The following is a 22,985-nucleotide window of genomic DNA, read 5'->3' on the forward strand; positions in this document are numbered from 1 at the left end:
GCTTCGCAGAGCGCCAGGCCAGAACTCTGATCTTGGCTTCCCCCACTGAGTCTCTGTGTGACCCTGAGCAAGTTATTTTGCTTCATGGATTTTTAGTTTTTTGGTTCTGTGAAAAAGAGCTGTTGTAAGCAATCAAACTCCTGGCAAGGAGTTTGGTCTGCCACCCAGTGCTGAGACCCAGATAACAAATCATGAACTCAGAGACCCTTACCTCATCCTCATGCTATTCACTGGACCTCCTACCTCCAGCTCCCACCTCATTCTCACCCTCACCCTTTTGGCCAGTGGCTACCATTCTCCCACTTGACAGACAAGGAAACCAAGGCCTGACGACAGGGCTGACTTCGTGGGCATGAGACCTGGACAGTAAGGGCCATGCTTTGAAGTGTTAAATACTCTGCCATCACCATCTTGAAATTGTTAATTTTTCCTTATTTTTTCATTCTTTTGTTGGAAATTCTTAATTTTTCAATGAGGGGCCCACATTTTCATTTTGCCCTGGGTCCTGCAGATTAAGTAGCTGGTCCTGCTTAAGGGGAGATGGAACAGAGGCATGCCCAGGCCTGGACTAAGCTTCCTGCATCCCGGGTGCAGGGCACTTGGGTGCCCGCATCCTGGCATGCCAAGAGCCAGAGCTTCCAGGCTGCGTTTGGCATCAGAGCCCTGGACTCTGCCCAGGAAACCTGAGGAGCACAGTTCCCGGCTGGCAAGGGAAGGGAGGATGGTGCAGGCCAATGCAGCAGTTCAGGGAGCAAGTAAGACAAGGCTGCTAGAGCCAGCCCAACCCTGTGTAACTGGAGCTGCCAGTGTGGGTCCCAATGCCATTACCCAGCCATAACTCTGGGAACTCAGCAGGGCCTTCCTTCCCATCAGGCTGCAGTTTCGGGGCCAGAAGACTCACCGCAGATTCACTGTGTGGCTTTGGACATTTGCTTCCCCTTTCTGAACCTCAGTTTCTCTACATGTCACATGAGAATAAAATAATGCCTATCTCACAGGATTCTGGAGAAGATTAAGCGAGATACCTTAAACTTAATGACTAGCACAAAGAAGGTGACCACTAAAATAGAGTTCTTACTCATTCACTCATAAGAAATATGTTGTGACAAATGTTCAGGGACAGGGGTCAGGTGTGGTGGCTCACGCCTGTAATCCCAGCACTTTGGGAGGCCGAGGGGGGGTGGATCGCTTGAGGCCAGGAGTTCAAGACCAACCGGCCAACATGGTGAAACCCTGTCTCTACTAAAAATACAAAAATTAGCAAGGCGTGGTGGTGCACACCTGTAATTCCAGCTACTTGGGAGGCTGAGGCAGGAGAATCGCTTGAACCCAGGAGGCAGAGGTTGCAGTGAGCCGAGATCACGCCACTGCACTCCAGCATGGGTGACAGAGCAGGACTCCATCTCAAAAAAAAAAAAAAGAAAAATTATTCAGGAACAGTGCTAGGTGTTGGCCATTTAATTGTGAACAGAATGGACCCTGGCTCTGCTCTCAGAGTGATCCCTGTTAGAGGGGGAGACAGGCAGTGATAGCGATAACAGCATGGTAAGTGGTGGGGCACCTGGCCTGGGTCTTCGACGACCTATGGTGGGGAGCCAGGAGCAGGGGGCACTGCGGGCAGAGGGAGCAGCAAGCGGCAACAGGAGGCTGGTCAGAGGTGAGAGGTGAGGCAGAGAGGCAGGGAGGCTGGAGTGGCAGGCTAGAGAGCTAGGCTTTATCCAGAGGATGGTGGAACCACCAGAGAGTGTAAGGCAGGGTATGGCATCAAGGGGCAACAGAGACACCACTGTAGCCTGGGAAGGGGGGATTGGAGCCTGGGCCAGGGCAGGGGCTCCATCCCCAGCATGCATTTTCAGAGCAAGTTTTCCCAGGGGCAATGAGAGAAGTGGAGAGAAGGAGGATGAAAAGGCCTGAATGAGCCAAATACCTCCTCAGGGCTGGAGAGACAGGAAGCCTCCTAATACATGGGAGAAGCCGAGGCTGGAACTTTGCCCTTCCCCTCCTGACCTGCTACTGCTAATGGAGCCCTCCCTCCGCCCCCATGGCTCCAATACCCACCTCCAGGGGACCATTACTGTGGCTGGGCCTTCACCATTAGCCTGCCTTGGCTGCTCGGTTCCAGGGAGACTCCCTCGATGCTATTCCAGCCTTTCAGATGGCCTGTTGTGTGACGCTGGCTGTGTCTCAATTTCCGGTTTGGTCGATGGTTTTACATTACTTCAGCCACAAAATCTTCCATGTGTTTGCAACAAATTCTTACCAGGAAATATAAATAAATAAAAATACAAAAGCGAAGGTGCTCAAGTTGAAGTGGGATGGGGGTTCCCCAGGCAGCCCCCGGTAAGGGGGACTCTGTTGGGAGATTTGAAGCCTGCTGGACTTGATGACCTCTGAAACCCATCGATGGGACTGCCTGGGGAGGATGTCAGGAGACGAAACTTCTAGGCCCTCATTACATGGGATACTAATGCCTTGAGCCCAGACAGCTTGGGATGATGAATAAAACCCTGAAAAAAAGAATTTAAGGATAGGGTGCAGGGGCTCATGCCTGGAATCCCAGCACTTTGGGAGGCCGAGGCAGGAGGACTGCTTGGACCCAGGAGTTTGAGACCAGCCTGGTCAACACAGGGAGACCCCATCTCTACAAAAAATTTACAAATTAGCCCAGCATGGTGGCGTGTGCCTGTAGTCCCAGCTACTTGGGAGGCTGAGGTGGGAGGATCCCTTGGGCCTGGGAGATAGAGACTGTAGTGTGCCGTGATCATGCCACTGCACTCTGGCCTGAGTGACAGAGCAAGGCCCTTTCTCAAAAAATTTAAGGCAGGCCAGCAAGTGAGAGATCAATATTACTCCCTTTTGCAAAACAGGAAACTCAGGCTCAGAGAGGAGTCATAGGACGGGTGAGGCAAGACTGGAATCTAAACCCAAGGCTATGGGGTTCAAGGACTAGGCCCCTTCCTCTGCTCCTCAGGCCTCACTAAGTCACCTGTGTGGTAGCTGAAACACTGTATGCCTCAGGAATGCAGTTTCCTGAGCTGTAAAGTAAGGGAATTGGGCCAGAGCAGGGGCAGAGCCCTGGGCAGGCCACCAACCAGATTAGCCCGCTGAAGGCTAAGGTCAAGCCTGGGTCCTCAACTTGGCATCAAAGAAACTTGTTTCTCCTGGGCTAAATGGCAGTGACAGTATAAGGTTTGAAGTTTTCGAAGAGGGGAGAGAAAGAGGGGGTTGGCTGGAGTTCCAGTGCCTAAAGGGTCTTCCCCACACTGGAACCTGAAGGCCTAGGCCCTATAACTTGGGCTATGAGGATACTTAGGTCCCTGGAAGGTGCGTGGCCCAGCTTAGACAATAGGCGCAGGAGGCTGGACAAGGGGCCTTTGTGTCTCCCAAGCAAAGGTCACAGCGGGACTGCAGAGGCGGCTCAGCCACTCTGGGCTGTGTGTCCACTCTGCTGTTGCTCCTGGTGGGGCTGCAGCCAGCACCCTTCCTGGCAGCCAGGCCCAGTCAGCTGATATGGAGCCCAAGAGGGCCCAAGGCCCCGAGTGCCCTGGGCAAGTTCCTTGGCTACAGGAGGAGGCCTCCTCTGCACTTGTCAAGCCACCCCAGTGACTGGCTCTATCTCACAGGAAAGAAGACCCTGCCAGGGAATGGAACTGGGTCAAGGTCTCCCAGAGTCAGTGCTGAAGCCGAGCAGGAACCTACACTCCTGATTCCTAGACCAGAAATGAGAGAGAGGGGGACGCTCATTCATTCATCCATTCACGCCTTCAAGGATTGAGCCCCTCCCAGGACCTCTGGGACAGCAGCAGGAAGAAGGCAGACCTGGTTCCTGCCCTCGGGAGCTCACAGTCTCCGAACGGGTCAGACATGCAGCCCGTAGCCGGACCAGGTAAGGCCATTAGAGTGGGGTTGACGACAGAGAAGAGAGGTAAAGCAGCTCAAGATAAGGGGCCAGAGAGAGTGGGGAGTTCAGGGAGCTGCTGGTAAGATTAAGGCAGGGAAAGTAGGGAGCACGGGAGAGGCAGGATCCTGAGTACCCTGCTTTCCTAAAGGCACCTCCTTCTCCCACTTTCAAGCAAGGGAGGTGCGTCCTCAGCCTGGGGTTCCGAGCAGGTATCTCCTAGCAGGTCCCTTCCTGGCCAGCCAGGCTGGGGCAGGGGCGGGACAGGGATAGGGTGGCGCGGCGGCTGGGCGCAAAGGTCCCGCAGTGGGCCACGCAGGCGCCGGGCTGACCTGGCAAAACTTTGGCGTCTCTGAAAACCTCTGGTCACCCGCTCCCTTCTAGCGTGAGGGAGCCGGGCGGCGTCCTCCTGGCCCGGCAGTGAGAGCGTCGCCGCCCGATCCTCCCGTTGCAGCACCGGTACAGACGCGCTGACCCCGCGGCCGTGTCGCTGGGCGGCGTCCCGGAGCGGGTGGCGAGGTGTCTACCCGGGCGGGTTGAGGGCGGTGCCAGGGTCAGTCAAAAGTCCGCCCCGCCCCCTGCCTGGCCCGGCTTCGGGGGTGGGGAACAGCGCAGGGAGGTGGGTAGTCGGGCTCCCAGGCACGTGGGTCTCTGCGGCGGCGGCGGGACGCGGGCACTGGCACCCGGGAGCGGCGGCGACGGCACCCCGAGCGGAGAAGCGCAGCGCAGGGGCGAGAGGTGGGGCGCCTGGAGGGAACAGGGCGCTGGGAGAGGCCGGGGGAAGCGGCGGGCCAGACTGGCGCAGGTGCGGACTGGGCGCGGGGCAGGGGAGGGCGCTGTGGAGCGGCTGTCGCCCCGGGGCACAGTTGCGAGCCGGCGGCGTGTAGCGCATAACTGGACGGCTTGAACGCGCCTGTGGGTCCGTGGTTGAACTTTGTCTCCACGGGAGCGTCGGTCTCTGTGAGTGTGGACGGGCGCCCCGGTAGTGAGGAGGCTGTGCGCGTCCGCGTATTGGGGAAGTCTGCGTGTTAGCGGGTGAGTGTGTGTGCCCCTCAGGGCGACTGGCCAAGCCTGCGGAACTTGTCTGTGTGTGCTCCGATGTGAGCGTCCCCGTGGCGTGGGGCGATGGGCGGTGCCCAGAGACACGAACCCCTGGAGACGCCCTACGCCTGTCCTAACCCCAGGGTCACTCTGAGTGACCACCTACCATTGGTAAGGTTGAGGGGACAGTTGCAGGGAGTGGGCGGGGGAGGAAGGAGTGGCGAGGAAGGACAGTTATGCCTCTGTCCCGGGACTTTTAATCTGGCAAATGGTGCGGTAGAAAGGGTCAGTCAGGAGGAAAGCAATACCCCACCCCCCAACCCGAAGGCTGCCAGTGGCCCTCTTGGGGTCCTCCAGGAGAGCAGCCCAAGGGTCAGGGACTGCTGGAGACCAGAACTGCCAGCTCGGGATTTGAGGGGTCCATGGCTGCTGTTCCTCTCAGCATGGCATCCCCAGCTTCCCGGGACCACAGCCTGATCTGCCTGGTTTGTTTTGGATCTAAGCTGAAATAATTATGAGTTTTGAGGATCTGGGTGGAGACCCAGGCAAGTTTATTACCTGTGGGTGGAAGTGGGAGGAAGAAGATTCTCTGAGCAGACAGGTCCACAAGAGAGCTCTGGAGACTCAGAGATCTATGTTCCAATCCTGTCTTGGCCACTGTGTGGCCTGGGCAAGCCGTCCTTTCTCTGAGCCTCAGTGGCCTCGTCTGTAAGAAGGGACTAATGATACGGAATTTGAGGGCTGTTGAGGAGCTGATAAGTGTGTCACGTTCAGCACCAGTGTCCCCCCATGGGCAGGCTCACAGCTTGGGGATGGGAAATCATTCCCTGGAGGGAGCCTCCCAAAACCAGAATCCCAACTGTGCCCCTCCCTAGGGCACAAGCCTCCACAGGACCAAGCCTGAACCCTATAGCCTGGGACTTAAGGTATTTGATAACTGGGGCCTGCCAGCCTTTCCAGCCACCTCTCCCGCTTGACTCTTCACCTTGCAGCAGCTGCCTGGAGTCTCTCATTTCTTGCCCCTGGCCTGTTGCATATTCTACACTTCCTCTCTGATAAGCCCTCCTACTCTCACCTTCCTCAACTGGAGAACTACCCAGACTTGGGACCCAGCTCAGATGTCCTCTCCTCTGGAAAGCCTTCCTTGATCCCCACAGCTGGGTTGGAGCCTCTTCTAGGCCCCTACAGTCCTGGTGCTGACAGCCCAGGTCCCACCTGGACTGTCATGATCTATGCCTGTCTCTTCCTTTCCTCTTCCCAGGTCTAGGGGCTCCTGGAGGGCAGAAACTGGGTCTGACTTATTTCTGTGTTGCCAGCACCCTGCACAGGGCTGAGCTGAACTGAGAGAGCAGCAGTGGCCCCCATCCCCTGTTTCTGGCCCCAGGTTCTCCAGTAAAGGCCTGGCTGCAGGGGAGCTCCATGTCACTACAAAGAAGGGCAAACCAGAATCTGGTTATCAAAGTGGGTGGCACAGTTTGCCAGAACAGTGTGATCTGGGACACTGTAGGACCTAGAGTGCCCAGGCTAAAGACCTAGAGTTTATCCTGAAGGCAATAGGGAGCCATGGAAATTTATGAGCAGAGGAGTTTCATGGTCAGAGCAGCATTTCAGAAAGAGCTCTCTGGCTGCAGGATGGAGAATGGATCAAGTACTGCCAAGTGCAGGGAGGTCAGGGCATTTGTGATGTCAACATTAGAACTGTCCCAGGAGTTGTTTAAACCCTAGTTGTGTCCTTGCCCCTTGGCCAGACACTTTTCCCTGAGCCTTCAGATGCTCCTGCTGAGGAATTTGGGGACCTGCAATTGATCTCATCCCAGCTCTGTTCCCAGCTGGTTGAATGACCAGTTCCTGCCCTGCCAGGCTCTAAAAGGAGGCCAGAACAAGTAAGATCCTGCATGGGAGAGTATGTGTGTGGGGAGGCTCTGGCACAAAAGGCTTGTTACTCTTTCTCCTCTTCTCCCTGCCTTGGGCTGTCTTGGAGTCTGGTCAGAGGGGTTGGGGATCACAGTGGGCAACCCTCAGAAATGACTACCAAGCTTGGGCTGTGGAGTGAGGCTGTGGCTCCTGTTTCTGTCTCCCTCCTGCCCTGGATGCATGGGGCTCTAAGGCTGTAGATCCCCCAAGGACCAGCTAGGAAGGTGTGAGGGTATCACCAGGGCTTCATGAGTGATCCCATGAGAGCTTTGACTTAATGGCTGTAGTCTTTAGAGAGGCCATTGTCCCTCTCTAAGTGTCAGTTCTGCCATCTGTAAATTGAGAATGGTGATCCTTGTTTCTTTGAGAGCAGAGTTGCTACGAGGATTAAGATAGTGACCAGGGAAGAGCTTTATAAGCCTTAAACTGCAGTGCTCGGAGGAGGAATGTGACACTCATAGACTTAAATCCATTTTGAAGACTATAAGAGAATATGGATGCAATAGCAAGGGATTGTGCTTGTTATTGAAATTTGATTACTGAATGCCTTCCTCCCCCACCCACTCTGCAGAGATGGCTTCACTAGTAACAATTTACAACAATCCATTTTGTCTTCCCATAGCCCTGTGAGGGAGGAATTGTATCTCCATTTTGCATATCAGGAAATAGAGGCATGGATTGTATCCTGCCCAGGGTCACCAAGCTGAGATGAAACCTGGGGCTCCAGTCCACCTGCCAGCTTATCCCTCCCCGTCTGAGACAGAGCCCTGTTAGGGTCAGGCCTGGTCCTCTGGCTTCCAGGCTGAGGGGAGTTTGAATTCTGCCCTGGGAACCTGTGTTTGGGGCTTTTTTTGTGGCCAGATTACCCAACTGCTGATAAGATAACACCTGCCCAGACCTGCCCACGGGAACAGAGATGCCTTGTTGATCTGGTGAGGGGAGTGGGATTTGCCCCTCATGCCTTCCACCCAAACTGCCTCTCCCTAAACTGCTTTCTGTAGGCCTGCTTCGTATACCCTCTGGGCCACACCTTCCTCTTGGTTGCCCTTGGGTCCTGAGGCCTGGCCTCTCCTTATTACTGGGCCCTGATAAGAGGAGGCTGGCTGTGTGGGCCACACTGACCTCTGAACTCATCCAGTGGCCAGTTGCAGGACTAGGCTAGGCCATCTCTGCTTTCTCTCTCTATCCCCATCAGCCACCACAGGTTGGGCTCAGAGCAGGTGCTAGTGGGTATTTGGGAAATGAGTGGCCAGGTGGGAGTAGGCATGGAGTAGAAGGGGAGGCTTTGCTCCATGGAGTGCCACAGTTCGTTCTGGAGCAGAGGAGTTCCTCCACCCCTGTCACCCCATCTCCTAGGCCTGAGTCTTTCCTGGTCCAAGATGAGTAGCGGGAGTTTCTGGTAGGAGGGTGAGCAGCCTGGGCCCCACGGAACAACTCCTTGACCCTCTACCCTGGTACCTTGTCACTGTCATTGTAGCTCCTGGGTGAGAGGCCTGGGTGCTGGAGCGACGGAAAGGGACCTCCCTCAGACTTCTGGGGCTTATGTGGCCTCTCCCTCCCCAGGTCTGAGGAGAGCCTCTGGGTGTGGACCTGGCTTCCCAGTGAGTGCCCAGCCACCCAGCCCTGGCTTGTAGGAGGGCGACTCTTGCCATGGCTGGGCTGTTGCAGGAAATCCAGGGCCAAGGGACCTGCTCCTCTCATGGCACCACCATATGTGTCGTCTCCTCCTTGGTCTCCCTCCCTCTAGACTCCCTGTCCCATCTACCTTCCATGTGGCACCGTCTTTGTAAAGGCTGACTCTGACCATGTCCTTCCCCTCTTAAGCCTTCCGTGGCTCCTCACTGTCCTTAGAATAGAGGCCAAGCTTTTCAGCCTGGCATTTGAGCCTTTTCATGTGAATTCCTCAGGCTCCCACACATTCCATGCCACCTCACCCTCCACAGTAGCCATGTAAGACCTCCCGGCTTTTTCCCAGCAGGTCACACTTTCATCCACCAAGTCTTTCCTCATGCCTCTCCTGCCTTCAGAGCCCTCCTCCCTCTTTGCCCACCTGACAAACTCCTAATCATCTATCAGTTTCCAGCCCAGATGACCCCTCCTCTGCAGAAGCACTCCCTGACCACCTCCCCCAGGCCAGGTAGGAGTTGCTATGTGCTCCATAACCCCTCCATAACCTCCAAAGCCTTGGTTATGGTTTATTCACCCAAGTGGATTTGGTCCATGTCTGTGGCTTTTTCCTCAGCCTGACTGGGTACTCCTCAAGGGCCCAGCAGAGTGCAATCTGAGTCTGAGTTCACAAGGTCCCTCTGAGGCCAGGCGCACCAGAGCATTGGCAAGTGTTTGCTGGGACTTTGTGGTTCCTGGGAATGTGATTTAAGATTTCATTACTCTGAATCCAGACCCCTGTGGCTCTGAGAATCTCAAAACCAAAGGCTATCCGGAGCAACGAGTAATAGAATTGAAGAAACACTGAGCCTTCACACCTGGAACCAGAGCCTCTTGGAATTAGACTGCGAGAACCAGGGAACTCAGAACCCTGGAGGTACCTGGAGGGAGCCATCTCAGAATCAGAGGCTCATGTGGTTCCTGGTCGATGCTTTCATTCCCCTTTCCACCTTGGATTCTCCATCCACCTTCTTTCCTCCCAAGCTGGACCCTTCCTGCTCCTCCTCAAATCTTACCGCAGTTCCCCTTCCAGACACCTTGCCTGACTGCTCTGACCATGACCTCTGTCCCTCTGCTGGGGACACCTGGGAGGGCCTCCCTACCAAGCAGTGTCGTGGGCTCCTGAATTTCAGTGTCTCCCTGTTGTGACAGGCAGACACGGCCTCCACATTAAGACAGTTCATGATTTGCTAGCACCATGGTGCACCCACCTGCCCCCTTGTCTTATTCCTCATGAGCTGTTCCGTGCAGCAGTGATTCTCCCCATCTGACCACTGAAGAACCGGAGGCTCTGAGAGGGGAGGCTGACTTCACCAAGACTGCACAGCACAGGTGGCTCCAAGTTAGAGCCTGAACTCAGGGTTCTTGCCTCTTGAATCTGGAGGCATTTGGCTGTGATAGTTTGGGGTGGTATCCAGGATGTTGTGGTTCTGAGCCTGTTTAATTTAGTAGCATGTCTCTGTAGCCCTGTTCTGGGCTGTGCTGGGTTCCAGGTGAGATGGGTGGTTTGGGGTCCTGCTCTGTGTTGGGGGTGAGGTGGTCAAACCCACACTGACAATAATTAGAACACCAGACCTTGAGTAAGGCCCTTCCTCTTTAGAGGTCTTGGCTTTCTGATCTGCAAGCCTGGTTGATCTGAGACTTACCCACTCAGATGCTGCTCTGAGCTCAGCCTTGGTAAGTGGCCTCCACAGCCAGGATCCTAGGGGGGGTCCCAAAGAGGGAGAGAGCATCTGGGAGGGTGTAGAGAGCCCAAGGGCCTCCTGAAGGGGAGGCCTCACACCACAACAGCACCGGCTGATAGCATCTGAGGTTACCCCTTAGCCATTTCCTCAGACCAGCCCTGGTGCTCCCGGTGCAGAAGCATGTCAGGCAAGGCAGGAGGCCTGCTGGACTTCAGCCCCTTGAAGGACACTGGGGAGGAGCCAGCGTGACTTCTAAGCTCCTCAGCCTGTGCACTCCAGCCTTGCCCTCTCCACTCCCCTCAAGCCACCAGGATGATGAGCAGTTCCTCAAACGTGTCATGTCATCTCTTGTTCATCCTCAATCTGCTCCTCCTCTCTTTCCAACCACCTGACTCCTCATCTTCCAAAATGCAGGTCAGGCGCTCTCTCCTCCAGGAAGCCTTCCCTCATCACCCCTCCAATCCTGTTAGGGGCCTCCTTGGCTTCCTCCAGGCGTGATCACCCTGTGTTATCATCGCCTGTTTCCGAGTGTGCCTCCCCTGACCTTGACAGTGAATTCCTTGAGATCTGACCTACCTAAGAGTCCCCAGGTGCCCTGCCCAGAGATGGGCATAGAGGTGGCAACCTTTGTGAAGGGTGAGTGAAAGAGTGTGGTGGCTATCTGGCTTCTGCTGGGGAATCCCTGGACTGCCTTCCCCCTGATGACGGCCTTCAGTGTGGGAGATCTGATCTGTGGTTATTCTGGTTGTGACCTTCCTGTAGCCCCTTCCCATAATTCCTGCGAAGCTTCCTGCCCTTCTTGTCTTCCTGAGACACCCCCACCCTCCATGCCTTCTTTACCTGCTGAAATATTCTCTCTTACTATTTCATAAAATAAGCCTAAATCATCTAACTAGCTCAACAACCTTCTGAGGCAGGTACTGTTCTGATATTGAGAGGAAATTGAGATCTGGGTTTTGGAGTTAAGAGACTTGTCTTACCACTGGGAAGAGGAGAACTGGGATTTCCCACCTGCCTAGTGCCTCTCTTGCCCCCTCAATGAGGTTCTGGGACTAGGTCCTCTGTTTTCCCTCATAGCACCCCACTCCTGGCAGAGACAGGCAGCAGGGGTCTCCACAGTGGTGACAGGACATTCTCCCCTACCAGGCTAGACATGGTCTGACACCAGCCAGGGAGGCACATTCCAGAGCCACTCTAGTGGAGGGGCTGGAATGTCATCCAACCACCCTGGAAACTCCGCAGTGGCCTGGGAGCTGCCCAGCTCCTCCTCCTGACTTTGGCCTCCCTAGCCTAGAACCACAAAGAGAAAGACCCAGATTGGGGTAGGGGCGGAGCCAGGTCAGGGGGTTACAGGTCTGCATGCTAGGCTTGACTCTGCCCTTGACTCACTGGTGACCTTGGGTGAGACCTTGAGCTACCCCTTTGTGGCCTTAGTTTTTCTACCTGTGAGATGTGTGCAATAACCACCCATCTGAAAAGAGTAAATCCTGAGCCCTGCCAATTGGCATTCCTCTGGCAGAGAACTGAGCAGACAGACAGAGAGCTGTGGGGCCAAAAAGGGATGGTCAGGCAGCTTCCTGGGAGAGGGCCTGGGCCTTGCAGGGCAGGAGGTAGTGGTCAGGGGCGCAGCCTCTGAAGTCAGACAGCCCAGAGTGGCTATGCCATTTGCTAGCTTTGTGAGCTATGAGGTTATTTAGCCTCTCTGAGTCTCAGGATTCAACGAGAGGAGGTATATGAAGCCACCTAACACAGAACTTGGCACAGGGGCAGCACTAAACTCTTGTTGTGATATAGGTGTTAGATGATAAGGGAGGCCATCTCTGAGCAATGATTGACCGTGGGACTGCTTTTGTTGTGCCTGAGACAGGAAGATGAGGGCGGCGACAGAGAGGAAGGGTTTTCTGGAGGGATGGCGGGGACCAGATCAGCCAGGGCCTGAGTGCCAGGCTGAGGAGCTGGGACAGTCGCCTGAGGGCACTAGGGAGCCACGAACATGGCTCAACAATATATGGTCGGATTTGTGTTTAGGAAACCACATGACTGCAATGTGAAAAGTGGACAGACGGGGCAGGGGTGGAGGCACGGAGGCCAGTGAGGAGGCTGGTGCTGTGGACTGTGGAAGCACAGGCCTCAGGCTGCAGTGTGGGGACCGCGTGGCGCATGTCCGAGGAATTTCACTGGTTGAACTAACAGGACTTGGTGAGTGGTGGGCTTCCAGCAGGGTGGGGAAGAGGGAGGTTGTCCAGGCTGTATCAGAGGTTTGAAACCTGGAAGGATGGTGGGGGCCCTTCTCAGAAATGAGAACCACTTGTAGAAAGTGATATTCTCCATTTTAGCCTGTTGAGTCAAGGCATTGTCTAAGGAGGAGGAGACAGGGCGTGCACCTGGGTACAGCAGGGTGAAAAGGCTGACGTTCCCTCACCTTGTCATAGCCTCTAAAGTAGATCAGTGGGGAGCTACCAGCCCACCGGCCTTGTCAGTCTGAGACCACCGGGCAAGGTGCACTCAGTAAGCAGTGGCCCAGAGGCATTTCCCATGTGCACCCCCTGCCCCGTCCCCAAGCTATTCCTGCAGTGCCCCCATCTCCTCTCCCACGTCCCCCCACCCTTGTACTGCACTTCCAGCTTGGGAACCTGGGCTCAGCTGTCGCAGGCCCACTCCTCCATCCTAGGGAAATGAAGATGGAAAAAGACAAACTCAAGAGGTGCATGTTCTATTTCTCCTGTGAGGTATCTGAGGTGCTGGTGGAGGGTGGGACCTGCCCACACAGAAGGTCTCCTCCACCAGGCAACTGTCGCCTCCCTGAAACCCTGTGCTTGGTGTGCACAAGGGGCTCCAAGGTGAGACAAAAACCATGGCCAGAATTCGGGAGGGCTGGGCTCTAGTCTTGGCTCTGTCCCTGACTTAATATGAGGCTTGGGCCTCAGTTTCCTCCTCTGTAAAACAGGGTTTGACACAGGAAATTTCTTTTTTTTCTATATATGTACTTTAAGTTCTGGGTCACATGTTCAGAACGTACAGTTTTGTTACATGGGTATACACATACCCTGGTGGTTTGCTGCACCCATCAACCCGTCACCTACATTAGGTATTTCTCCTAATGTTATCCCTCCCCTAGCCCCGCAATCCCAACAGTCCCTGGTGTGTGATGTTCCCCTCCCTGTGTCCGTGTGTTCTCATTGTTCAACTCCCACTTATAAGTGAGAACATGCTGTGTTTAGTTTTCTTATCTTGTGATAGTTTGCTGAGAATGATGCTTTCCAGCTTCATCCATGTCCCTGCAAAGGACAGGAACTCATCCTTTTTTACTACTGCAAGTATTCCATGGTATATATGTGGCACAGGAGATTTCTAAATGCCGTTTTAGGCCCTGATGGGCTAGACTGTGTGTGTGTGTGTGTGTGTGTGTGTGTGTGTGTGTGTGTGTGCATCCATTTGTGTCCACTGCACGTACACCTTAGTGTGACTCTGTATGCCTCTGTGTATCCGTGTGTCTTGGTGTGTCTGTGCCAGTGTGTGTTCAGGTGTGGCCTATATGTGTTTATAACACCTATGGAGGAATGCTTAGAGGTAGGAGTGGGGAGGAGGGGTTCTCTAGATAGAGACCTAGCTTGGGCAAAAGTTTGTTGGCAGAAGGACAATAGAATGCACACTGGGCAAAGAGGGTATTGATTTTCCTGCTATGGGGCCAAAGCACAGAACCAGGACCAAGGGAAGGGACACTGGAGGCTTGGAGGCTTGGCTCAGCTGTACAGGACATGGGGGAGACCTTCCTCCAGGCAGGGCCACCCCTCTGTGAAAGGCAGCCTGGGGAACGGGGTTGTGGATAACCCATTCCTGGAACACGTGAGCTGGGGTTTTGGTGTACAGAGGGCACCCAGACCAGGACAAACACCAGGCCACCTCTCTGCCTCCTTCTGGTTAAGGTTACCACAAAGGAGGTGGCCCTGGGGGGGATTGATCTGGCTGGGTTTCCATGACCCTGAGACCTCACTTTCTCTACCTCCCTCTGTCTGCAGGAGCCCCCTGTGGCGGCAGCACTGCTTGCCCAGAAAAATGCTGGAGGCTGGGCGTGGCCCCAGGCCTGGGGACCTGTTTTTCCTGTTTCCCGCAGAGTTCCCTGCAGCCCGGTCCAGGCGTGTGCATTCATGAGTGAGGAACCCAAGCAGGCGCTGAGCATCCTGACCTGGAGAGCAGGGGCTGGTCAGGTACGTGTGTGGTGGGGGGGGCAGGTGAGCTGGCTGGGAGGTGAGGGCGGGTACGTGTTCTCTTGTGCCTGTGTCTGCCCTGAACTGGCTTAGATCAAGGGGGTCCGAAGGCTGGTGCCCTACCCTGCTCCCTCATCCCAGGCTGTGATGAATTCAGGCTTTGAAGCCAGATAGCTCTGGGTGTCAAGCCTAATTTTTCCAATGCCGGGCAGTGTGACCTTGTACAAATAGCTTAACCTCTATGGCAATATCTACAAAGGGATGGGGGTGGGGGATGAAGATGCTGTGTGAAAGCTGCTCAGCCCAGGTCTGGCCCCTACAAAGCAGGATGGGTGGAGAATCCTGATCAGACCTACCCAGGTCCTGAGCCAGATAAAAACCTGTGGCAGGCCTCAGACAGCCAACCCATCTCCAGAGCGCCCATGTCCAATCTCCTCCCGCTGGCACTTCCCTGACCTGTCCAGAGAAAGGCAGAGTCTCCTGGGCTCCTGTGGCAGTTGAAGGAGAGACAGTCTAGGGACATAAGCAGGTTCCAGGTGGACCAGGACCCCTAGAGGGGCTGGGTTGTCCCCTGGTTACTTAGGGTCAGCAGCTAAGAAACCTTTAAGCATTCTTGTCCTTGAGAGGCCCTCAGAGGAGCAAGTAATTTGTAAGTAACTTGATCAAGGTTATACCACCAGGGATGGGCTGCAATTCCTATTCAGGTCCATCCCACAGTGGAAGTGGCTGCAGGAGGGAGGTAGTGAACTCCCTGTTTATGGGAGTGTGCAGAGGCTGCAGAGGGCTTGTGCCTATGGGTGCCTCCTCTGGGCCCCCATAGCCTCTTGTGCTTGCTTCATTCATTCATTCATTCATTCTCTCATTCCTGTAATACCTCCTGTGGTCGGGCCTCCTGCTGGATGATAGGGACAGAGGAAAGCATGAGATGGACCCAGCCTTTAAGGAGCACCTGAAATGTGTTGGGGTAGAGGATGGAAGGACAAATTACCAACTGGCTGAGAAACGTCCTGAGGGGTGATGGAAGGGAGAGCTTCAGAGATTAGAAGATCCTTTGGGACCTACGATGGGGTGCAGTGTGGGTGGGTTCGGGGAAGGCTTTCCGGTGAGAAAGAACAGCATGAACACAGGCAGGGGAGCCTGGAAGAGTCTTACAGGCTCACATCTCCCCTTTAGACTGGGAGCCCCCTGGGGCAGGGCCAGCCAGACCAGGGCACAGTGGGGCTGGTGAGTGTTGGATAGTCAGGTGGAGCCGTCTCTAGTCCCAGGGGCATCAGGGTCAGGAGAGGCAGAAGGGAGACTTAAGGGAGGGGGCTGGGGACTTGGCTGTCCCTCTAAGGCAGGGCTGTCCCTCTAAGGCAGGGCTAGGAAAGATATACTCACAGGTTGGTGAGCCAGCCTGCAGAATGAGAGGGTGGGAGGGGTGAGTCTGGCCCAGGGCCATGGTAATGGAGTCCCCAGCTGGCCTGGTAGAGTGGGGGCCAGGGTGTCTTAAAACAGGTGGAAGGGGCAGCTCCCTTAGTTCAAGGGAGACAGGGAAGTCTCCACCCCTCATCTCAGTGTCAGAGATTCCACTGTTAGGGATTAGCAGGAAACTCTTCATGCAGGGTGATGAGATGTTTATGTTGACTGTGGAGGGAAGTCAGGCCTCGGCACTGGGGCAGGAGCAGAGCAGTGGCGTGAAGGGGAGACTGGGTGTGTGTGTCTGCATCATGAAGGAAGCCCCCTCCCTGTCTAAGTGGGGCAGAGGACCTCTTGGGGATATTTTGGGGCTGCAGTTCTCAAGGCTGGGGGATTTGACTAGTGTCCGAGACTTGGGAGGGAAGGAAATGCTTGATGTCACCTGGTGTTTTGTGGCAGAGCTAGACTCTGTCCTGGGTCTGTCACCTACATTAGGTATTTCTCCTACTGTTATCCCTCCCCTAGCCCCGCAACCCCAGCAGGCCTGTCCTGGGAAGGCTCTGTCCTGGGAAGGAATGTGGCCTCTCCATAGCTCCTTAGTCTCGCACGGGGGCCTCTCCTTGCTCCTCCTGCAGCTTCTGTGAGCCAGTGACTCTCAGCTGGCCTTCCAAAGCTCTAGACCTGATGGACCCATCCCCATACTTGCCATGGCTGACACTGCATTCCTCCTCCCCACCATTCCTCCATCAGGGAACAGTCTCCAGAGCCTCCCTCCCAAACATCTCTCCCCTCACAGGGCCAAAGGCCTTCCCCTGCTTGGGTCTCAGTGTCACTCCCCTGGCTCACCACAATCACCTCCACAGCCTCCAGTCAGGACCTCCAGTCCCACCTCCACTGTGGCCAAAGATTTCTGGAAAAGGCCACCGCTAGCTGAACCTTGGCACTCATAACACCACTGTGGGCCTACTGTGCGCCAGACTGTACTCCAGACATTTTACACAAATGACTTGACCCTCACAGCAGTCCTATGGTGGAGATTCTAGTAATTGTCCCATTTTACAGCTGAGGAAACAGAAGCAGTCTGGCTCCAGCGCCCAGGTTCTTAATCACTGGGTTCTCTGCACTGAGGGATAAAGAGCCGTGAGTTCAACAGGTGGAGATGAAGGCTATGAATGAACTCCAGGTAGAAGGAGCTAACTAAGGCTGGGAGGGGAGAGTCTTGGGCACATTCGGGAAACTGCAGGACACAGGGGTTGGGGTGGGTGAGGTTGGCAGAGGCTCAGTTATGAAAACCTCAGGTACCAGACTTGAGGGCTGGGCTTTCTCCTGAGAGAGGGTAGGAGCGGCAGGAGGATTTCAAGTAGGGGGATGCTTTCTTTGAGAAAGGCCACTCTGGATTTTGGTGGGTGGGTGGGTGGCTGGGGCTGGGGCTGGAGGAGGGAGGCCAGTGCAGTGGTTCCAGCAACAAGAGGTAGAGCCTGGAATGAAGTTGGCAGCAGGAACTGTCCTGACCCTGGGTAAGACGGGTCTCAGCCACTTGACCTGCCAGAGCCCCAGCCTCTACCTGTCTCTTCTTAACTTGGCACCACATAAGCTTCTCCCGGCCTCCTCGCCCTGGTTTTGCCCTGGCTCCTGGGGAGCCATCTGTGTCCATGGCAGGGGGAACAAGGGTGCAGGCCCCCTTCCTTCTGAGTGCACATTTCCTGACAATAGGAGAAAGAGAAGATCTGGGAGTCTTGATGAAAGAAGGGAAATTGGCCAGGCGCCGTGGCCCACACCTGTAATCCTAGCACTTTAGGAGGCCAAGGTGGGTGGATCGCTTGAGGTCAGGAGTTCGAGACCAGCCTGGGCGACATGGCAAAACCCCATCTCTACTAAAAAATACAAAAAAAAAAAAAAAAAAAAACCAGGTGAGGTGGCACACACCTGTAATCCCAGCTACTTGGGAGGCTGAGACACGAGAATTGCTTGAACCCAGGAGACAGAGGTTGCAGGAAGCTGAGATCACGCCACTGCATTCCAGTCTGGGCGATGGAGTGAGAATCTGTCTCAAAAAGAAAAAAAAAAAGAAAGAAAAAAGAAGGGAAATTGAAGGATCTCTACACCCCCCAGCACCCCTAATCTCAACCTCTTGGGCCTTGAACTGCCTCTGGGAAGCCAGGGCTGGAAAAGCAGCTCAGGGTCTATGGGAGTAGATGTTGCAGGCCCTGCAGAGTCCCCCAGTCCCTCAGAACTCCGGGATCTAAAATGAAAGGAATTATTCCAGGCACGATGGCTCACACCTGTAATCCCAGCACTTTGAGAGACCAAGGCGGGCAGATCACTTGAGGTCAGGAGTTCTAGACCAGCCCTGCCAACATGGTGAAACCCCATCTCTACTAAAAATATAAAAATTAGCCAGGTGTGGTAGCATGTGCCTGTAATCCCAACTACTCGGGAGGCTGAGACAGGAGAATCACTTGAACCTGGGAGGCAGAGGTTGCAGTGAGCTGAGATAAGGCCATTGCACTCCAGCCTTGGCAACAGAGGGGAACTCCATCTAAAAATTAAAAATTAAAAATAAATAAATAAAATAAAATAGAATGAAGGGAATTATATGGCCCCAGATTCTCAGGATGAGGAGGACTCACTCTTCATCTGCCCTTTCCACCCTCCCAGACACACCCCCACACAGGCACAAGCCCTTCTGCAGCCTCTGCTAGAGAGCCACTTGCATACTCCCATAAACAGGGAGTTCACTACCACTCTCCTACAGCCACTTCCAGGGGCTGGACCTGGACAGGAATTGCAGCCCATCCCCAGTGGCATGACCTTGACCAAATAACTTACATGATCTGTATCTTAGCCTCTTGATTGGAGAACTGGGGATGGTGACTTGGCCCCCAGAACACAACATAAGGATAAAGTGAAGTAACTTTTTTTTTTTCTGAGACAGAGTCTTGCCGTGTCGCCCAGGCTGGAGTACAGTGGCGTGATTTTAGCTTACTGCAACCTCCACCTCCTGGGCCCAGGTGATCCTCCCACCTCAGCCTTCCGAGTAGCTGGGACTACCACCACACCCGGCTAATTTTGTGTGTGTGTATTTTTAGTAGAGACAGGGCTTCTCCATGTTGGCCAGGTTGGTCTTGAACTCCTGGCCTCAAGTGATCCGCCCGCCTTGGCCTCCCAAAGTGCTGGGATTACAGGTGTGAGCCCATCCTAAGTGAATAACTTTTAGAAAGCATGCTTAGTAGTAGGGTTTGAAAAATGTTAGCTCCTCCTGCCCCTTCATACTGCTAGAAAGTGCTTTTTTGTGTTTTTCTCAAACTTGCCCACCCAGGACTCCTGCTATGATTTCCAACCTGCCTCCTGGGACGTTAGGCACGTCTTTGTCTTCCAGGCCGGGATGTCTGTCCCCTGCCTCCCAGCTGCGAGAGAGCTCTTAACTGGTCACCTGGGTAGGGGTGAGGAGGAGAGGTAGGGGACAAGCTGCTCCCTGGGTACTCATTGTCTGTTGGATGGTCAGTCCCCATGGGTGTGTTATATGCTCAGTGGGGACAAGGTTGGGGGGACAACACGATACTGATGGTATGAAGAGAGAAACTGGATAGGCATGGAAGAAGCTGCATTTACCACACAAAAGAAGATCCCTTGGCCCCCTATCCCGATCTCCAACCCAGATTTCCCTGGACTCTTCACTGGGGTTACTTCAGGGGGATTCCCTGGTAGCCTCACAGGTTCAGGGGCAGGACTGCTGTTGATAGATATAGAAAGTGCCAGAATAGAGGAAGATGTAAAAAGTGAAGGAATAACTGAAGAGGGAGACCCTTGGAAATACTTCCTCAAATACCAGAACACTAGGCATGGGCCCAGAGCCTCCCAGAGAGTGGGAAAATGGGCTGGAGACCACTCTGTAATACCTGCAGGGGGCTGTTGGATGCCCACTGGCCAGAAATGCCTCTGCAGGCAGTAGGCATTGGGTGTGAAGCAGGGCCAGCCAGCCTCAAAGGCCCCTTCCCATGAACTCAAAATTACCTGCTCTGGCACCCCCAGATCCTCAGATTCTAGAACTCAGAATCCTAGATCTAAAACTCTGATCCTGAGGTTCTAGAGAGGGGTAAGAAAACTCTTTTTTTTCTTCCCCCAGAGATGGGATCTTGCTATATCACCCAGGCTGGAGTGCAGTGGTGTAATCACAGCTCACTGCAGCCTCAACCTCCTGGACTCAAATGATCCTCCCACCTCAGCCTGTCAAGTAGCTGGGACTACGGGTGCATGCCAGCATGCCTGGCTAATTTTTTAAAAAAAATTTGTAGAGATGGGGTCTCACTTTGTTGCCTAGGCTGGGCTTAAACACCTGGTTTCTGCCTTGGCCTCCTGAGTAGCTAGGATTATAGGCATGAGCCACCGTAGCCAGCTTGAGCTAACTTTTTTTAAAGGTCAGATAGTGAATATTTTAGACTTCACAGGCCATATGGTCTTTATCACAACTACTCAACTCTTTGTAAACAGATGGGTACGGTTGTGTTCCAATAAAGCTGAATTTACAAAAGCAGACTGGATCTGGCCTTTGGACTATAGTTTGTCTACCCCTGTTCTCAAGTTTGACAATTGTGTGATCCTGATATTTATTCATGGATCTCATGCATTCTCAAGGTTCCAGAGCCTGGAGGTTCCAGATCCAGATCCAAGTCAGATGGCAATGAAAGCCCTGGTCAGGTGGCTGTGTCAGGTCCCCTAGGGGCGCTCCGGCCACAAGCCTGATGGCCCCACCCCTCCCTTCCCTGCAGGGCGATGGCAGCAGACCTGGGCCCCTGGAATGACACCATCAATGACACCTGGGATGGGGATGAGCTGGGCTACAGGTGCCGCTTCAACGAGGACTTCAAGTACGTGCTGCTGCCTGTGTCCTACGGCGTGGTGTGCGTGCTTGGGCTGTGTTTGAACGCCGTGGCGCTCTACATCTTCTTGTGCCGCCTCAAGACCTGGAATGCGTCCACCACGTATATGTTCCACCTGGCTGTATCTGATGCACTGTATGCGGCCTCCCTGCCGCTGCTGGTCTATTACTACGCCCACGGCGACCACTGGCCCTTCAGCACGGTGCTCTGCAAGCTGGTGCGCTTCCTCTTCTACACCAACCTTTACTGCAGCATCCTCTTCCTCACCTGCATCAGCGTGCACCGGTGTCTGGGCGTCTTACGTCCCCTGCGCTCCCTGCGCTGGGGCCGGGCCCGCTACGCTCGCCGGGTGGCCGGGTCCGTGTGGGTGTTGGTGCTGGCCTGCCAGGCCCCCGTGCTCTATTTTGTCACCACCAGCGCGCGCGGGGGCCGCGTAACTTGCCACGACACCTCGGCGCCCGAGCTCTTCAGCCGCTTCGTGGCCTACAGCTCAGTCATGCTGGGCCTGCTCTTCGCGGTGCCCTTTGCCGTCATCCTTGTCTGTTACATGCTCATGGCTCGGCGACTGCTAAAGCCAGCCTACGGGACCTCGGGCGGCCTGCCTAGGGCCAAGCGCAAGTCCGTGCGCACCATCGCCGTGGTGCTGGCTGTCTTCGCCCTCTGCTTCCTGCCCTTCCACGTCACCCGCACCCTCTACTACTCCTTCCGCTCGCTGGACCTCAGCTGCCACACCCTCAACGCCATCAACATGGCCTACAAGGTTACCCGGCCACTGGCCAGTGCTAACAGTTGCCTTGACCCTGTGCTCTACTTCCTGGCTGGGCAGAGGCTCGTACGCTTTGCCCGAGATGCCCAGCCACCCACTGGCCCCAGCCCTGCCACCCCGGCTCGCCGCAGGCTGGGCCTGCGCAGATCCGACAGAGCTGACATGCAGAGGATAGAAGATGTGTTGGGCAGCAGTGAGGACTCTAGGCGGACAGCGTCCACGCGGGCTGGTAGCGAGAACACTAAGGACATTCGGCTGTAGGAGCAGAACAGTTCAGCCTTCGCGGGTTTATACTGGGAAGCTGTAGAGGACCAGGACTTGTGCAGATGCCACGGTCTCCCCAGATGTGGACCATCAGTGACTCATGCTGGATGACCCCATGCTCTGTCATTTGACAAGGGCTCAGGATATTCGCTCTGTGGTCCAGAGTCAACTGTTCCCATAACCCCTAGTCATCGTTTGTGTGTATGAGTTGGGGGAATTAAGTTTCAAGAAAGGCAAGAGTTCAAGGTCAGTGACACCCCTGGCCTGACTCCCACGCAAGTAGCTGGCTGTACTGCCAAGGTACCTAGGTTGGAGTCCAGCCTAATCAAGTCAAATGGAGAAACAGGCCCAGAGAGGAAGGTGGCTTACCAAGGTCACATACCAGAGTCTGGAGCTGAGCTATCTGGGGTGGGGGCCAAGTCACAGGCTGGCCAGAAAACCCTGGTAAGTAATGAGGGCTGAGTTTGCACAGTGGTCTGGAATGGACTGGGTGCCACGGTGGACTCAGCTCTGAGGAGTACCCCCAGCCCAAGAGATGAACATCTGGGGACTAATGTCATAGACCCATCTGGAGGCTCCCATGGGCTAGGAGCCAGTGTGAGGCTGTAACTCATACTAAAGGTTGTGTTGCCTGCTGAGCTGTGCCCTGTTGTGTGGTTGGGGGATGAGGATATGGCAGGGAAGCTTTCACCAGCCACACAAGGGTCCTTTCTCCAACCCGTTCCCTTCTGCCACCTGCCTTCTCACTAGCTGTCTCAGGAGTAGTCTCCTATCAGGGATCCTCTCTCCAGGCCCCAGGTCATCCCCCACCGTAAAGCCAGTTGGCTTCTGTGCCTGACTCTGTGCTGAGCACAGAGAAAAGTCAGGTGCAGTCCCAGTCCTTGAGATTTCCCAGTTTAGGTGATGGCCAGTCATGTGCTGGTAAATGTTAAGCCATTTAACTGGAGCTCCGATTTAACTGGGAACACCTTCTTTGTAGAACTGCCCATTTCCATGGTGCAAAAACTCTTATGGCCAAATTCAAACTATAAACATGATGTCAACTTCCTTGGAAAATTCCTGAAAATTTAACAATTGGTTCTTGCAAGCAGGCACAAGTCACTGTAGCACACCACTGGATAATGCCGAGTGGCTGGGGCTGTGAGCCAGGGGGTCAGGGAAGGGTTCCTGGAGTGGGAGACTCCTGAGCTGTAGCTTCTGAGAAAGGCAGCTCGCCAGAAGAACATCCACACACAGGATGCATCCCAGGCAAAGACATGGGGCAAG

At 54.7% G+C, this 22,985-nt stretch overlaps 1 protein-coding gene across 4 annotated transcripts; it reads left to right on the forward strand.

Annotated features, from left to right (window-relative positions):
• The first annotated feature begins 4,484 nt into the window (after nt 1-4,484).
• P2RY2 (purinergic receptor P2Y2) lies at nt 4,485-22,355 on the forward strand. 4 transcript variants are annotated; one of them, XM_063641792.1, is made up of 4 exons: nt 4,487-4,636; nt 12,232-12,402; nt 14,223-14,411; nt 20,579-22,355. In XM_063641792.1, the coding sequence occupies exon 4, from the start codon at nt 20,583-20,585 to the stop codon at nt 21,714-21,716; it is 1,134 nt and encodes a 377-aa protein (XP_063497862.1). In that variant the 5' UTR covers nt 4,487-4,636; nt 12,232-12,402; nt 14,223-14,411; nt 20,579-20,582; the 3' UTR covers nt 21,717-22,355. The 4 variants fall into 4 exon arrangements, with proteins under 4 accessions (XP_055137313.1, XP_055137311.1, XP_063497862.1 ...); XM_055281338.2 differs by lacking the exon at nt 12,232-12,402 and having other exon boundaries at nt 4,485-4,636; nt 20,445-22,355; XM_055281336.2 differs by lacking the exon at nt 12,232-12,402 and having other exon boundaries at nt 4,485-4,636.
• The last annotated feature ends 630 nt before the right edge of the window (nt 22,356-22,985 follow it).

This window comes from Symphalangus syndactylus, chromosome 6, assembly GCF_028878055.3.
Source record: "Symphalangus syndactylus isolate Jambi chromosome 6, NHGRI_mSymSyn1-v2.1_pri, whole genome shotgun sequence".
Classification (NCBI taxonomy): Eukaryota; Metazoa; Chordata; class Mammalia; order Primates; family Hylobatidae; genus Symphalangus; species Symphalangus syndactylus.

Bases quoted from the DNA above. Each gene is read 5' to 3' on its own strand.
- P2RY2 (XM_055281338.2), top strand. From the start codon at position 20,583: ATGGCAGCAGACCTGGGCCCCTGGAATGACACCATCAATGACACCTGG.